Source organism: Ranitomeya imitator, chromosome 4 (assembly GCF_032444005.1).
Source record: "Ranitomeya imitator isolate aRanImi1 chromosome 4, aRanImi1.pri, whole genome shotgun sequence".
Lineage (NCBI taxonomy): Eukaryota > Metazoa > Chordata > Amphibia > Anura > Dendrobatidae > Ranitomeya > Ranitomeya imitator.
In genome coordinates, this window is record NC_091285.1 from 37,646,792 (window position 1) to 37,664,980 (window position 18,189).

At 41.1% G+C, this 18,189-nt stretch overlaps 1 protein-coding gene across 2 annotated transcripts in view; it reads left to right on the forward strand.

Moving 5' to 3' along the window:
- The window catches only part of GLRA1 (glycine receptor alpha 1), a 172,482-nt gene that overhangs the window by 146,015 nt on the left and 8,278 nt on the right, over nt 1-18,189 (forward strand). For both annotated transcript variants that reach the window (XM_069763534.1, XM_069763533.1), the window contains exons 5-8: nt 2,468-2,550; nt 2,924-3,061; nt 3,793-4,007; nt 11,772-11,918. In XM_069763534.1, coding sequence (XP_069619635.1) covers nt 2,468-2,550; nt 2,924-3,061; nt 3,793-4,007; nt 11,772-11,918 — 583 coding nt within the window. The remainder of the gene's footprint in view (nt 1-2,467; nt 2,551-2,923; nt 3,062-3,792; nt 4,008-11,771; nt 11,919-18,189) is intronic.

The following is an 18,189-nucleotide window of genomic DNA, read 5'->3' on the forward strand; positions in this document are numbered from 1 at the left end:
GGTGGTCTCGCTCTGAATACAGCGGGCCGAGGACTAAGAACAAAACCAAACAATTGGTCAAGGATCTACTTTTTACTAACAATGTAACCTGAATTACCCCGACAATGCAAGAAAGAAACAGAGTTAAATTTCACACATACCTAGCCTGGGTCAACTAGGACCATTGCACTTCACAACCAGTAGGCCCAGGGCGTTCTATCAGATACACTATAATTTGCCTACCCGTGGTTCCGCCTAATGCAGTAACTGAAAATTAACCAAGGGCAAAGGTGTAATTATATGGGTACAAGACCCGGCCCCTGCAGTGGTGTAGCGTAGAGATGCACAAACTTAACAATTCTCTGAGATTACAGTTATGTTAGGCTATCTGTACACAAGATCCCCCTAATGAGGTGAGTATTTAGCTTTGGTTATACAGTTCTACTAGGAACTAATGTGTCTAGCTGAGAATCTACGTTTGGCTCCAAACTCTAAGATTGCGTGCACGTTCCCACCGTGATCCCTGTGGTGGGGCCTGAGCTTAGGACTTAGCGGCTGTAACCTATTCACTGATGAGGCTGGCTGATTGTCCATTTGGTCATTTAGCTGGGAGGCCGAGGAGTGGTCCTGGACTTGTCAACTGGAGCGTACTTTTACCATGATAGGCTAACAGGTGGTCCTTCATGTCACAGCAGATGCCTTGGGGGGAATCCAACTCTGCATCCAACCATAGTCATCCCCCCAAAATAATCCTTTCTCTCTAACAGGAGTCATGGGAACAGGTACACATTTCTCCAGTACTATGGTCAGTTTCTGGAACACAACGAACTCCCAGGATGGCAGTCGATCATCCCACTCCAGTCAGCTCTCTGCTCAAACTGAAAAACACCATGAGGTCTGTTATGATCCAGTGACCTTGGAGCCGCATGAAACTTTCTCTGGACTAGGTGGTAACTGTACTGACCGCAAATCCTGAACTAACACCGCAACTAGAAGTAGCCGTGGGGTGTGCCTAACAAACCCTAGACACCTCGACAGACGGAGGACTAAATACCCCTATAGATGGAAATAGGAATTCTACCTTGCCTCAGAGCAGAACTCCAAAAGATAGGCAGCCCCCCACGAATATTGACTGTGAGTAGGAGTGGAAAGACACACGCAGGCAGAAAACAGGATTTAGCAAAAGAGGCCACTCTAGCTAAATAGGAAAGGATAGGACAGGATACTAAGCGGTCAGTATTAAAACCCTTCCAAAAATATCCACAGCAGATAATACAAAAAATTCCACCATCTAACTAAAGACATGGAACGTATATCTGCAACTCCTGAGAATCCAACAAGACTGAGAAAATACTGACACAATCTAAGCTGGACAAGAGAAAACAAATGAATAGCACAGAATTATTAAGCACACAGCATGTGTGCCACAGAAACAAAACCAGACACTTATCTTTGCTGATTTGGCAGCAAGGCAGGAGGAACCAGACAGAGGTCCAACACCTCCCAACAACCATGGACAACTGGCAAGGACTAATAAATCCTGCACACCTAAATACCCCAGTCAGAACTGCAATCAGCAGATACACCTGACCAGGACTGCAACCCAGGGACAACTGCATTACCACCTACAACCACCGGAGGGAGCCCAAAAGCAGAATTCACAACAGAGGTCTGCATTAGAGTCTATTCAAGAGTCAACAGTGACCTTTAGTGGCCGGAGTCCAATACTGCGACAATAACACACAGTGATTGATGATGACGATGTAAAGTGCTGCAGAATTAATTTGTATATAAGAAAAATAAATGAATAAATTAAATAAAAACTCATCTCTCAATCACACTGAGAACTGCATCCAACACACACACTGGGCCAAATTCATCATTTGTAGCATTTTTGTAGCTACTTTTTTTGTTTTTGTGCCAAATTAAAAAATATTGCACAAAATTAAAAATGCTTTTTGTTTTTGTCTTTAATCTGTTTTTAGACTTTTTCAGGTCAAATGTTGCAAAATTTGAGCCAAAATATCTAGTGCCCATAAAACCACCCCAGGTGTGGACTGGATTACATTTGAGCAACAATGAATCAGCTGAAAAAAATCTTTACATTTCACCCCCCCTCCCCCCCTCTACATTGATGAACATAAGAAAACCGTGGATACGCATATAAAACAGACTTTAGAAAAGGTGCAAATTAAAAGAAAAACAGGCAAAAACACCAAAAACTAAACAAAAAGCAAAAATGCAATAATAAATCAGACCCATAGTGCGAGGCATTGGTTTGCTTGTTGCTCCGAGGCTTATTTTCAACAAATTGGGCTCTTCTTACACTCATAAAAAGTAAAACTCAGACCATGCGTTTGCAATGTGTTTTTTTTTTGTGTCTTAATTTTCAAAAAAATGTTGACAAATTGCTGTGTTTTAGCATCGTAGGTGCATAGTGTGAACACAGCTTTAGCTATGCAATCTTTTTTTTTTTTTTATCGTACAGATTAACTTTGACTTTGGCCTGCCCCATGGACCTGAAAAATTTCCCAATGGATGTCCAAACCTGTATTATGCAGCTGGAGAGTTGTAAGTTGGAAAAGATTCTAATATCTTGGCCTACATTAATCCATACTGCTACCACCCATCAATTCCTCCTTCGATGCTTTATATTTCTTATCAAATATTTAGAAGCTTTATTTTATTCTTTCTTTAATCATAACCCAATATGAATTTTAATATTTTATTCGAATCTGAATTTTATTTTGAAAGCAATATTACTTTATTACATTTTCAAGATTTAATTGGACTGCGGTCTTCTGAGTTTTCGAAAGCTGATGTGCGAGTTTTTCATGAAAATGTCCAAATAATAGGGAATGGAAATATCCTTGAAGAAATGTGAAAAATTCAGGAATCTTTTGTATCGTGTAGGACGTATCTAAAAAAATGTTTCTGCACACAGTTGGTTACACCATGAACGACCTTATATTCGAGTGGGAGGAGGTGGGTGCCGTGCAGGTGGCAGAAGGACTTACATTGCCACAGTTTATCTTGAAGGAGGAGAAGGATCTACGCTATTGTACCAAACACTACAGTACTGGTGAGTGTCTATTGAGTCCACCACCTGCATCTTCCGATATGTGACCACCCACAAGCACTCAATTTTTAGTTGGTTTATGTCTGTTGTTTTTGGTATCCGGAAACTATTTCCGTTTTTTTTTTCTTTGTTTTTTTTTTTTTGTTTTGTTTTTTTCATTTTTCAGAATTTTTTATTGGCTTGAATTTAGAATTTATTTTTACTTCTAACCATTAAATCAAAATTAATTTTACAATTAGGGATGTATTAAGTGTGATTGGTTTCTTAAATTGGTATTTTCCAAAATGGAGAATCCCTTTATTAGAAGGATTCCAGATAATAGGATGATTACAAAATGTTTGAAGAAGACCTATCACCAAATCAAAAGTAGCCAGTTTTTAATTTTATTTTATATCTGCTGCTCCCCTAAGTGTTCTCCTTTTTTTATTTTTTTTTCAATCCGCCATACTGTTCCAGAGATATGGGCATTCTAATGTCAGGGGGTGTGGCTCAGTGGATCCTCTGGGGCGTGTCTTTAGGCTCTTCTGTATTAATAAATAAAATGTCCCATATCTCTGAAACAATATGTCGTATTTTAAAAAAGAAAAAAAAAACAGAATACTCAGGGGAGCCATGAGATTAAAGCAAGAGCAAAAACGAAGCACTTTTGTCCTACTGACAATTCCTCTTTAACTCGTACTTGTTGTTGTTGTCTCTAAACCGATTTCCTTACTCATTCTTTTTTTTTATCTAAGGAAAATTCACATGTATCGAAGCTCGTTTCCACTTGGAGAGACAGATGGGTTATTATCTGATTCAGATGTACATTCCTAGTTTGCTTATTGTCATCCTCTCGTGGGTGTCCTTCTGGATCAACATGGACGCAGCCCCGGCCAGAGTTGGTCTTGGCATCACTACTGTGCTGACCATGACCACTCAGAGCTCTGGATCTCGAGCATCTCTACCAAAGGTTTGTAATGTCAAACACTTCGCAGTGGACCCTATTGGGTCATGTTAACAACATCCTCTATACCTATATATCAATCAATCGTTATCTCGATTTTATAATGTATGGAAGAAAGTGCATGAGGCTGGATAATTATTTGTAGTCTATGGAGAAATAATCTCCTTCAGTGACAGGTATGAAATCGATGTAAGGGTATGTTCACTTGACGTTTTCTTGACTCGCGTGTCCTTTTGACAATTTTGTCAGCATCTTTGTTTCAAAAATTGCAAGCGTCTTCTTCATTATTTAATGGGCTTAAAAAAAAGTGCCCGAAAAACATCAGTAAAAATACACCCCCAAAAACCACTAGAAAAATGCCAGTGGAGAAAAAAATACATCAAAAAGCACTCAAGAACCAACGAAAAAATGCTAACAAGAGTCACTTCAAATTTACAAAACTCCAGAGAAAAGAAGCAAGTCCTGAAACGTCTTTTGTTTGAAAAGCGGATGTCTTTGACTGTCTGCAAAATAGTTGTGTGAACATATCATTAAAAGAATATTACGGAGCATGTTACTACTTAGGTTGGACGTTCACATTAATTATTGGTGGCTTAGAGTATGGGGGAAGTTCTTGAGAGAACTTGAAGGTAGAGGTCCTTAGGTGGTGAAGGTCCCTGTAATATTGCTTTTTATGCCCACCTTACATCCTCACCCTCTTAAACAAAATATTAAAATGTCGTTGGTTTAGAGTAACTGGGAAGTTCTTGAGAGAACTTGAAGGTAGAGGTCCTTAGGTGGTGAAGGTCCCTGCAATATTACTTTTTATACCCACCTTTCATCCTCACCCTAGCTTCCCATTGCGTTAATGTGTGCACGCTAACGGACTGCGTTGCACGGCGAAAATGTCACAATTAACGCCGTGCAACGGGTCCGTTAGCGCACCCATTGACAGCAATGTTATTTTTTGCTGAAGCGCATCGCTAGCGCATGCCATTTTCGGCACGCGCTGGCGATGTGCCGTTCTTTTGTGACGGACCTCGGGCGCTGCTTGCAGCATCCAAGGTGCGTCTGAGGCCCATTCCTCGCTAGCCTCAGGGAGAACGCCGACCCTATAGAAGCATTGCGTTAGCGCAATCCGCTAGCGTTATGCGCTTAACGGATTGCCCTAACGCAATGTGAACCTAATCAAAATCTTAAAATGTCCTTGGCTTAGAGGAACTGGGAACTTCTTAAGATAACTTGAAGGTAGAGGTCCTCAGGTGGTGAAGGTCCCTGCAATATTGCTTTTTATACACACCTTTCATCCTCACCCTCTTAAAAAAATCTACAGTAAAAGTGTCCTCACCTGGAAATATGACAAGCTTTAAAAGTTTAATTCCAGGGATGTAACTAGAATGCTATGGACCCCAAGGAACTTCTGGACATCTTCCACACCTCTCCCCCCCCCCCCCCCCATCATCCATAGCTTGCTACTTAAATACCCATTTGCCCCTGCTAGAATATTTATATGCTTTAAAAAAAAACTATTAATATGTTTATATATCAATATTACCAGTAATACCACCATGTGCCACCAAATATTAACACCCCCTTGTAGCACCATATCTTATTAATGCCCCCACGTGCCACCATATGATAGTTCTTTCACACCCTCTTTGTGTTGTTCTCATGGGGCTCGCCACCGCTCTAAGACAGCCATGATTGACGACTCTCCTTCAGTACTCACTCAAGGGATCCCGATGAAAACCTCATCTATTTAACTCATTCTGCACCCCAATCTACGCCCAGATTAAAGACATCCTGTCACGTAAGGCAAATGGAATAAAAATAAAACTATCACAGAATTTTTTATTATTGCATCCTATGTAAGAAAAAAACATTTTAATTTATATGTCCACAAAGTATTATAACTTGTCCTGATAAAAACATTCCCCAAAGAGCCACAGAGACTCAAAAGTAAATTGAAAAAAATATATATATTCACTGCTCAAAAAAAATAAAGGGAACACAAACAAGAGAATATAACTCCAAGCAAATCAAACTTCTGTGAAATCAGACTGTCCACTTAGGAAGCAACACTGATTGACAATCAATTTCACATGCTGTTGTGCAAATGGAATAGAGAACAGATGGAAATTATTGGCAATTATCAAGACACCCTCAATAAAGGAGTGGTTCTGCAGGTGGGGACCACAGACCACATCTCAGTACCAATGCTTTCATGGCTGATGTTATGGTCACTTTTGAATGTTGGTTGTGCTTTCACACTCGTGGTAGCATGAGACGGACTCTACAACCCACACAAGTGGCTCAGGTAGTGCAGCTCATCCAGGATCACACATCAATGCGAGCTGTGGCAAGAAGGTTTGCTGTGTCTGTCAGCGTAGTGTCCAGAGGCTGGAGGCGCTACCAGGAGACAGGCCAGTACACCAGGAGATGTGGAGGGAGCCGTAGGAGGACAACAACCCAGCAGCAGGACCGCTACCTCAGCCTTTGTGCAAGGAGGAACAGGAGGAGTACTGCCAGAGCCCTGCAAAATGACCTCCGGCAGGCCACAAATGTGCATGTGTCTGCACAAGCAGTTAGAAACCGACTCCATAATGATGGTCTGAGTGCCCGACGTCCAGAGATGGGGGTTGTGCTCACAGCCCAACACTGTGCAAGATGTTTGGCATTTGCCACAGAACACCAGGATTGGCAAATTCACCACTGGCGCCTTGTGCTCTTCACAGATGAAAGCAGGTTCACACTGAGCACATGTGACAAACGTGACAGAGTCTGGAGACGCCGTGGAGAGCGATCTGCTGCCTGCAACATCCTTCAGCATGACCGGTTTGGCAGTGGGTCAGTAACGGTGTGGGGTGGCATTTCTTTGGAGGGCCGCACAGCCCTCCATGTGCTCACCAGAGGTAGCCTGACTGCCATCAGGCACTGAGATGAGATCCTCAGACCCCTTGTGAGACCATATGCTGGTGCGGTTGGCCCTGGATTCCTCCTAATGCAGGACAATGCCAGACCTCATGTGGCTGGAGTGTGTCAGCAGTTCCTGCAAGATGAAGACATTGAAGCTATGGACTGGCCCGCCCGCTCCCCAGACCTGAACCTGATTGAACACACCTGGGACATCCTGTCTTGCACCATCCACCAGCATCACGTTGCACCACTGACTGTTCAGGAGTTGGCGGATGCTTTAGTCCAGGTCTGGGAGAAGATCCCTCAGGAGACCATCTGCCGCCTCATCAGGAGCATGCCCAGGCATTGTATGGAGGTCATACAGGCACGTAGATGCCACACACACTACTGAGCATCATTTCCTTGTTTTGAGGAATTCCCACTGAAGTTGGATCAGCCTGTAATTTGATTTTCCACTTTGATTTTGAGTATCATTCCAAATCCAGGCCTCCATTGGTTAATACATTTGATTTCCAGTGATGATTCTTGTGTGATTCTGTTGTCAGCACATTCAACTTTGTACAGAACAAAGTATTCAATGAGAATATTTCATTCATTCAGATCTACAGTAGGACGTGTTATTTGAGTGTTCCCTTTATTTTTTTGAGCAGTGTATATGTCTGAAAGGAAGCAGTGCGACAAAAATGAAAAAAATTCCAGCACTCTTTATGAGTCAATATACGAAAACTTCTTTACGATTATCCATAGCCTGTATATTTATATTTGTTGTTAAAAGTAAATGTAGATGATTTATCAAGCTGAACGCACCAAAATTTTGGTCTCATTTTTGACGCCTTGATCGACAAAGGGGCTTGGCCTTAGGGAGAAGAGGTGTGGTTATCAGGGAAGTGGTCTGGCCTAATTTGCGGTATGAAGCACCAAAAAGCTGTGTCCACATTGTAGTATACTTTTCTGGCAAAAAGTTAGCCAACTGATAGACCCTTACATGCATTAAACTAAACCCGCTGATATCGGTGGCCTTGGCCAACAGTTTTAACGTGTTGATAGCCTCTCAATTCTCCCCCGATGAGTGATTTCAGGGGAGTTAAGGATCCAGCAAGTCCAATTTCGGACTGTCGTTCCTTTTGTTCTCGTCTGGATGTCTCGTAGAGAACACAGGAGCACTCGGCGGAGTGAGCACTTCTGTCTATAGAGGAGGAGGGAGATATGGTTGCCTGCCAAACGTTGGTTTGGCGAACATCTAGTGTGTATGAGGCTCCTTACTGTGTGTTGACAGTCTTAAAGAGAATCTTTCACCAGGTTGTGCCACCTAATCTGAGAGCAGAGACCCTGAATCCAGTGATATGTCACTTACTTGGCTGCTTGCTGTAGTTGTAAAACCTCAGTTGTATCCACGGGACGTTATCCATAGTCAACCAGCTACCATGTAGTCCTCCATACTCATGAGCTCAGTATAACCATGCCACAATTGGCAGTTTTCTGCCTATGCACAGTGCATACAGAAAGCTGCCAATCAGTGGCGTGGACGGGGTTATACAGAGCTCAACATTAAGAGAATCGATAGATCTGCAGCAGATTGATCAGTTTTTAATCAAGCAGCCCAGTAAGTGACACATCGCTGGAATGAGGGACTACGACCCTAGATTATGCTGCTCTCAGATGGAAAAACTTGGTCCTGGTTTAAAATTAGACATCATGAATCACTAAGATAAATCTGGAGGCTGTCTATTCTAAGAATTAGAGAGTATTCATCAATCTGCTCCAATGTCTTCTATATCTTCCCCCATTCAGCTCACTCTTCCCATGTGGTCAGATTTCAGCACCATTTCATTGTTCGGGTCCATTCTAATGCTTTTTTCATGTCATTCTTCTTATTTCAGTCATCAACCTTCATTGTTTCCTTTCATGTGTTGTGGGCACTCATGGTTATTACCTTCTCTCAGTGCAGGAGGATCTGTGTTCTTTCAAGTTCTCGATAAGGCAAGTCTAGAACTAAACAAGTCTCTTAGGCCCCAATTCATCATTTGCTTCTTTTTTTTTTTTAAGTCAATTTTATTTTTTTCTCTTGTGGGACTAATTGCCTTTTTCGGCGACAAATTAGTCAAAATGGCGCTCGCAATGGATGTATTTGGCACCAAGTGAAAAATGGGCTTAAACTCTTCTTGCGACTTTTTGTTTTTGGAGCCAAAATTTGCCAAAAATTACCCCAAAATTTCACGTACTAGAAAATAATACATGGGAGGGGGCTTCAGTGAAATTGCACCAATTTGATAAATCAGCCGAAAACATAAAAAATCGCTAAACTCCATAAACAAAAAAACAATTGGGTGCGATAACAAAAAAAGGCACAAAACTAAACAAAAAAACAGGCGCAAAGGCAATGATGAATGGGGGTCCTATAGTTTAGGTATTAATAACATTTCGCAATATATTGTGATACTTCTGAAAAGACCACCTCCTACAGAAGACCACCCCGTCTCCTGTACCAGATATTTTGTGACATTCTCATCTTCCTTGTCATGATCTTCCCTCTAGAAAACTATTTTTTAACACTATTTTGGGTGGTCGTCCCAAGGAGTTTTAACTATTTCATACTCATGAACCCTGTTAATCAATATCAGATTGGAGCCTTCTCACTACAAGGGGCGGTCCAAAATACAAATTAATTTTCATTGTAAATTTTTGTCCCTTAAATGCCATAATCTAATTCCCGCATTACATTAGCTAACTTCTTTTCTTTTTTTTTTCCTACTTCCTTTTTGATGACGCTTCATGTGAGATTCCCAGTGCATGCTGGGATACTCAAATGACGCATCATCAGTCGACAGAGGCTGCGGTCACTGTTGCAGCCTCTGTCCCCTCATTGAAACGAAGAATTAAAATGACAGTACGCTCATATCAACAGTAATGAGCCAGCAACAGAGAGCACTGTCACTCTGTGTTGTAAGACCACTCAATGTATAGACAACAGTACCACATCCACAAGTGATGTCACTTGCGGGGGTGATGTTGATCTCTGCACATCAGGTATTCTTACACTGTATACTGACACTGACAGTGCGCTTTTTCTCTGGGTCGTATAAACAGTAATGAGCTTCCAACAGAGAGCACTGTCACTCTGTTGTAAGACCACCCAATGTATAGATAACAGTACCACGCCCACAAGTGATGTCACTTGCGGGGGGTGACGTTGATCTCTACACATCAGGCATTCTTACACTGTATTCTGACAATGACAGTGCGCTTTTTCTCCGGCTCATATAAACAGTAATGAGCCTCCAACAAAGAGCACTGTCACTCTGTGTTGTAAGACCACCCGATGTATAGACAACAGTACCACATCCACAAGTGATGTCACTTGCAGGGGGTGACGTTGATCTCTGCACATCAGGCATTCTTACACTGTATACTGACAATGACAGTGCGCTTTTTCTCCGGCTCATATCAACAGTAATGAGCCACCAACAGAGAGCACTGTCACTCTGTATTGTAAGACCACCCGATGTATAGACAACAGTAACACGCCCAAAAGTGATGTCACTTGCGGGGGGTGGCGCTGATATCTGCACATCAGGTATTCTTACAATGTATACTGACAGTGCGCTTTGTCGCCGTCTCATTACTGTTAATACGAGCCAGTGAGAGAGCGCACTGTCATTGTGCACATCGCACAGTGCACATTGTGCAGGGACTAGCCTTGCCCCTAAAACCAAGGTCACTGATGCAAATAATTAATTTGGAAATATGAAGAAATGACCTTCCAGTTGACCAAATACATGGAAGTCTTGCTAGTAGTCTTGGATGGTTGCCAAATAGGAATAAGGTAAGTTTGAATATTGGAAATTCACTTAAACAGGGTATTGGCATCTGAGACATTTATGTTTGATAAAAAAAAGGGAGTCTAATCGTTAGGTCCCGCACCTATCTCCAGAATGGAGCCAATTTTCGCGAAGACGATAACTGAGATGTTGCCACCCAAATTAGTTCCTGTTTCCATTCCTTTATAAAGGAGTCCCAAAAATTGCTGAGATGCTTGCCAATTTTTGAAGCTCTCATACAAATGAATGAAAACCAGTAGAATTGGTGCAAGTCAATTCTTATGACCGAGTCCTCCAGCCAGGACTGTAATTTCTGGCACATGGATGGAAGCATTGAGAACCTGATGACATCTGTGGGAATTCTTTTGCTTAGCTGGCCTGGTGCAACATCATCGTTGACGTCACGACAGGCCAACTGGTCAAAAGAAGATCTGTGGATATCTACAGGTAAGAGGCGGTTCTCAGAGTTCCTGTCCAATGGCCAGAGATCACTGACCCGACGGACGAGTTGCCACCTTTCCATTCTTTCCTACACTGGCACTGATGAAGGCAACATTCTTGAAGAGCTATAGAGGTTGGTCTAGGATCTCTCCTGCCTAGGGACCCAGATCATTCTGAGCACTACCACAATGGGCCACATCTAGGAAAATAGGTTAAAAGAAAATCGGTCTTTGTTGCTGACCTTTAATTTTTCAAAGAGCGCTATAAAAATGAAAGCTACGCTGTGATTGGTTCCTTTGGACAGTTTCATAAACCTTTCCCCCAAAAAACTTTCAAAAACCCAATTTAATCAACAACTTGAAGCTTCCTAAATTTAAAAAAAGGAGTTATTTGTGATTAAAAGAGGCTTTTGTTTTCTGTGAAACAGCGCCACACCACTGCATAGGCTTTGTCTGGTATTGCAGCTCATCCCCATTTATCAGATACAGAGACATAATTTTTTGTTAATTCATTTAAAACAGAAAATAATACACTGAATGCTGTGATTTATCAAAAGGAAGGTGTATATTATATGAATTTATAATATGCAATTTTTGCATTTTTTCCTCCCCTGCAGGTGTCCTATGTGAAAGCTATTGATATTTGGATGGCTGTCTGCTTGCTGTTTGTCTTTTCTGCCCTGTTGGAATATGCCGCCGTCAACTTTGTATCACGACAGCACAAGGAACTTCTACGTTTCAGGAAGAGGAGACGACATCACAGGGTAACCTCCTCTGGTCTACACTTTGCAGGACAGGGGGCTTTATTTTATACATGATTTCATCTAGATAGATTCAGATGTAAGGCAGAAAACCTTTCATCAATTAGACATTATATAAAAAAAAAATCGAAATAAAACCGCTCTTTTTCTAAGGTAAATATCATTTTACCTACTCAAAAATTGGAACTATTCCATTATCCGGACACAAGTTTCTGTGCGCTAATGGAAAAGAACCATCAATTGCACATGCCCCAGGTCTCTTCAGGAGCATAGACCCTGACGCTAGCAATGGGTAACTTATTGGGCTTCTTGCTGAAGTTTTATACATTTTTCAAAAATATGTGCTGCAGCTCTGCTAGTCTTCTCAGTGACAAGCTTCTCCTATTTAATCCTCAATATTCATACACTGTGTCAAACCCTGCCACCCACTATTGCTTGGCAACTTTCTGATTATATGTAACGTAGGCAGAAAGCTGTCATTCAACGACCTGGGTGGTATTAGATATAGATCCTCACTTGAGAAGACCAGCAGATCTGCAGCAGATATAACAATGATAATATCAAAACTACAGCAAGGAACTCAATATATGGTACAGAAGCTAGAATCAGGATCCCTGTCTCTATTTTTTTTTTGCTTCTCTCAGCCTGGGATGGGAGCAAAACATAAACTTGGTGACAGATCTTCCTTTAAACTTTTGTCCAGTTGTATGGCAGATACAATTACTGACAACATTGAGATAAAAAAGGAAACAGATTGAACTAAAAAAATGAAAAAGATTGAACTAAAAAGCTCAAACCTATCATTACTTTTGATTAAAGAGGAATGACTGTGACCAAAATTGTAAATTAGTCTCCCATAATATAAAAAAAAAATATAATTTATTTAAAAAAAAATTAAAAGTAAAAAACAAACAATTAATATAGATTTACTTTAAAAATGCTACTCAGTACCCCAGGTGCTAAAAAGTCAAAGCTGTACAAAAAACAAACAGTCAGGCCAAGCCATGGTCTACGGGGTCTACCGTTATAGACCATGTGAGCATTTATCTCCTTTTTCAAAATGGCAAGAACAGAAGAAACGTAACAAAATAATGAGCTGCAGACAGTTTGAGGTTAAGGTTGCCCTTCTGCAAGAGTTGAGGAGAGGGCGAGTGCCTATTCTGACTCCATAACTATGCTGCGAGAGTGGGGCTCTTGAGATTCTGTTTCTATGGATGTCTGTATGTGCCAGTACTCACACAAAGTGATTTCATCAGATAGCTTAACTCTACTGCAGAGGCACGTAACAAGATTCCAAAACAAAAGGTTTATTTGAAAGCTGGATTCTTGTACTATGTACGATTGCAGTAGGCAAAAAAAATATTCTGAACCAGAGATGTATAGAGATGATACTCCCACGAAGATGGCCGACAAAACACTGAACACAGGAGGAAGAAAAAGGAATGGAGGTGTTACTGACATCAGAGGTGGACTACTGGGAGAGACAGGACAAACCTAAAAAGGCAAACTTGATTGCATAGCATAAAAGCTACAATATAAAGACAATACAATGCCGTGTGATTCCCAAGTCATGGGACATCACAGTGCCCATTTCCTAGTATAGAGGAGAACATATTTTGATTTCTGCTGTGGGCCCCAACTACATTCCTGGCTGTAGTAATCAAAGGTGCCGGAATGGTATGGGTTCACCTGCTCTGCCGTCAGTAGATGATAAGAAAGGAATTTGAAAATCCAATTGCTATGGTTTATTGGTCAACGCGTTTCGAAGTTTCAAGCTTCTTCATCAGGACAAAACCACAAATTTACCATGGTTTTGTCCTGATGAAGAAGTTTGAAACTTCGAAACGCGTCGACCAATAAACCGCATCAATTGATTTTTGGATTCCTGTCCTCTTATCATCTACTGACGGCAGCAAAGGTGGACCCATGCCATTCCAGCACCTTTGATTCCTTCCTCACGGGTCTTCAGCAGCCTAAGCTTCTTTCAGTGGTTGTGTGCACACAACCTTATCAGGAGAACGTGATAGTGCGTAGTCTCCTCCACATTGTCTCTCCATATAAGACCCCATTGCGCTTTTTGTCCCTTCCAAGTTTACTCCTTTTCTACTGGCTGCAGTAAAGTATCATCCACGTTGATGTCAAGTAGATCAGTCGCATGGTTATGTGATGAAAATTTAGTTAAGAAATATATAAAAAATATATATAAATTTCTAGTATATCACCAAACCATGACATTGTTCTTTGCCAACAATTCCACTTTTATGGAATTTTTTTTTTTAAGGGTAGTTTCAATGTTTCTTCTTATGTTCCATATAATTATATTGTACAGCAACTGAGGCCTTCACTGTTTCAATGGTTGTGAGCAAACCCTGCAGCTTTCTCCGGCACATAAAGGCTAATGTTATACTTAATAGATTTCTCCGAGAGAACAGAATAATTGATGTTATTCATTTCAGTCGCGCTACAGAGTGCTGATCCTACTAATCACAGAGTGAAAATAGTTTTGAGTTTTTTATTTTAATTCTGAAGAAAAATTGCTCTGCAGAGGTAATACTGTATAAAAGGAAACATGATCTGTCTCCTCCTAGATTAGGTCAGCCAATCTCTGTGGCAATGAAGTGATTCAAAATAATAGCTGCGACCTAACTTCATGTTCGGCTATTTCTTTACCAACTCCAGTTCCGAAATGTAGCCTCGTCATACTCCTGCCCCCAGTTTTTCTTACTGGATATTCCCCCATAGTTATCTCTCTTGGGTTGTCTTGATGAGACATAGTAGGACCTACTCATGTGTCCACGTTACCTTTCCTCTTGGCATCACATATCCTGACATGAAATAACCAGTTGGGTTTTCCTGATACTCTGTTGGGACATGGTTATGCTATCCGTTTCTTGTGGTTGTGATGTTCATTGCAGCCTTTCATGGGTTTTGGTGGCATGCCATGATAAGGTATTTGTATAGCGAGAACATGGAGTCCTTAATGAAAGTTGCAGGAAGTTAAGAGTGGAAACATCTAGGTGGACATCAGCTGCCTACAGAGAAGTTAGGAGGTCCCCATAGGAAAGACCAAGAATAGGCCAACCTTTATGATGCAAGGTTTTGCTACACAAGACAGAAGAGTTTAAAACTCCCGATACACTTTAGATAGCTGTCAGCCGATCGATGGTTCATTGAGCCAGGAACCATCTTGCCCAACTCTCAGGAACGCTCGCTTGGCTGAGCGCTCTCCTTGAGGGAGCTGCTGCAGATATCTCTGGTGGTGCTTATCTCAGGGAGAACAAAAGAATCGGAAGCCTGAAATTGGTCATGTCAGATCCTTAACTCCTCCATAAGAGACCCCCATACACATTAGACTGTCACACGAACTCATCTATATCAGCAGGTTTGGCCTTACTTAAGTCTACGGTATGGGGGATTTTATTATTTCTCTTCTAGACTTTTGGGGCAATTTCCAACTGGAGTCTGGCCAAGTAGGAAAGGCGAAAATTCACAGCAAAAGAACACCATATAAGAATAGAATAATATACCCAATAAAACTTAACATTTAATAATACTTTTATAATAAAAACACACACCACATACAACCTTAGACCGGTACCAGTTGTTAGACACAAAAAATATAAGACAAAGATACAGGGTGCTCTCGATCCCTAGGTTCCCGACTATCTGTCCCCTACCTTGCTGCGGAGGTTGGCACCCTATGTATCCTGCGCGCAATGGCGCCCCCGCTCAACGTAGGCTATCCCTAAATCGCCCTAATGGGCCCTTACGTGCAAGAAATAGAAAAAAGGTCAAACAACAGAGCATTCACTCATAAACAAATTATCACAATGATAACTGGTAATAGACAACTTATTGCACATGCCCAGATATATTAGTGCGTATCATAAAATACGTTTGGCATTCTTCTGATGTTGCATTTATAATGATAAGCAACAAACTAGGGTCACCTGTATAAAATCCCTAGGTGGCCCTACCTGCCTGTGGGGGTTGGCACCCTAAAATCCTGCGCAGATGGCGCCCCCACTCCACAGGAAAGGCGATAGAACCAACTAGAGCTATGCCCCACTTTCGTCACATACCATATAGCAGTCCTGTATTCTGTTTCTATGGTATGCACAGCTCGTTAGACACCGTAGAGGGGGAAGCCACCTCTGGCCAATCTGTGTATTACATGGTTGGTTGTGAGCTGTAGCTGTGGGAAACCCCCTACGGCCAATCTATGTATTACATGGTTGGTTGTGAGCTGTAGCTGTGGGATACCCCCTCTGGCCAATGTATGCATTACATGGTTGGTTGTGAGCTGTAGCTGTGGGAAACCCCCTACGGCCAATATATGTATTACATGGTTGGTTGTGAGCTGTAGCTTTCTTACTAATCACAGATGATTGCTGCATTTTCACTGGTCAGATCAGCAACAATCGGCCAAGAGAACCCTTTTAAACACTTAAAGTTTTCCTGATCTGTTTTCAAGAATATCTGTCACCAGATTTATACTTCCCAAATAGCATAAAAGAGGGACAGAAACCCTGATTCCATAGATGAGTCACTTACTGCTGGTCTTCTTGCTGTAGTTTTGAATAATTCACAGTTATGTGCTGCAGCTCTGCTAGTCCTCTCGATAATGAGAATTACCATTCATTGACAGCTTTCTTTGACTGTCCCATCAACGGTGAGGAGTAGGGGTAGCCAGAGACCATGAATATCAATGACTACATAACAGAAGTTCACGACTGAGAGCACTAGAAGATCTGCAGCAAATAAAACAGTGACTTTATCAAAACTACAATATGAGGCACATTGCTATAATCAGGGTCTTTCAAATGGGGCAGTAAAAACCTATCTTTACACAGATAGACTACAGTGAGATTCCCATCAAATAGAAATTAAAAAAAAAACTACAGGAAATAACTTGTCCATGAAAACGGGCATACATCTTAATTGCAAATACAATGTTAGAAGACCTCAATTAATTTTAACTGTGGTCCAGGAGGATTAAAATGGATTTTTGGATCCTCAAGCAATGCCATAATGAACTGAAACAGTGAAGTAACCTGATAAAACGTAGTGCCACGTCTGCAGCTCTGATAAGGTAACCTGCTTTAATTACTGACATTGCTGAAAGCAAATATCTAATGAGTTGATGATAAACATAAAATGCATCACTCTTCCTTCACTAACTTGAAGGGATTACCCGTGACTGCACCTATCCTTTAAATGGGAATCTGTCACCAGGTGTTTCCAACTCATTTGAGAGCAGCATAACGTAGGCAAAGAAACCCTGAATCCAACTATGTATCACCTGAAACAATCGGAGTTTTTAGATTTAGCAATGCAGCAGAGCTGAGAAAGCAAACCCCGCCCACACCATGCTCCCTATATACATTGTCTATAGACAGTGGTCTGCTTATCACAGGAGGGGGCGGAGTCATACTAGCATGCACACACTGCTGTAGTCCAGGCAATGATAATCACCAGGTGCTAAAACCTTCATTGTAAGTAAACAATAGTACACACCCTGACATGCCACATTTTGCTGAAATCTGTGTTTTAACCCCTACCTAACGCTGCACTCAGATTACATAGCAAAAACTTGCTGACAGATTCCCTTTAAGTTAGAGAATGTGTTTTTATAAATAATTAAAAAAAGGAAAAAAAGAGAATCTGCACATTTGTGTGTGCGATTTTACTTGCGTTTTTCCCATTCATTTGAGTGGATTAAAAATGCTGAAAAAAATTGACACACTGCCCAATTTGAAAAAAAAAACAAAAACGCTTTAATGGTTCAAATCCACAGGGAAAAAATAAATAGCGCGTGAATGAGATTTCAGAAATTTAATTCATTTTCCTGATACTGTAAAATGTTGTGTTTCTTCCACTGCAAAAAAAAAACCACGAAAAAAAAAAACCTGCAGTGTGTGGAAAAGTTATTTCAGGAATGTTTGGAGCAGAAACTCTCCAGCTCTCAAATCAAAACTCATGTTTTTTAACTCCTCTTTGTTTTTTGACAGTTTCCGTGTGAATATAGCCTAAACAACCAGTTTATGTTTCAATTTCTTTTAATTCAACTTATGAAAAAATTTTTTTTTAAAAAGGTCACAAAAACAGTTGTTTTTCCAATAAGGGTATGTGCACACGACGTCTTCTTCCACCTGGAACCCACCTGAAAAACTGCGAAAAAAAAACTCAACGGAAGAATGAATGTTCCGTCTTTTGTCACTTCTGTTAACCGCTTCAGGCTTCGAAAAACAGAAAGCGCTTCTTTGTAATGAAG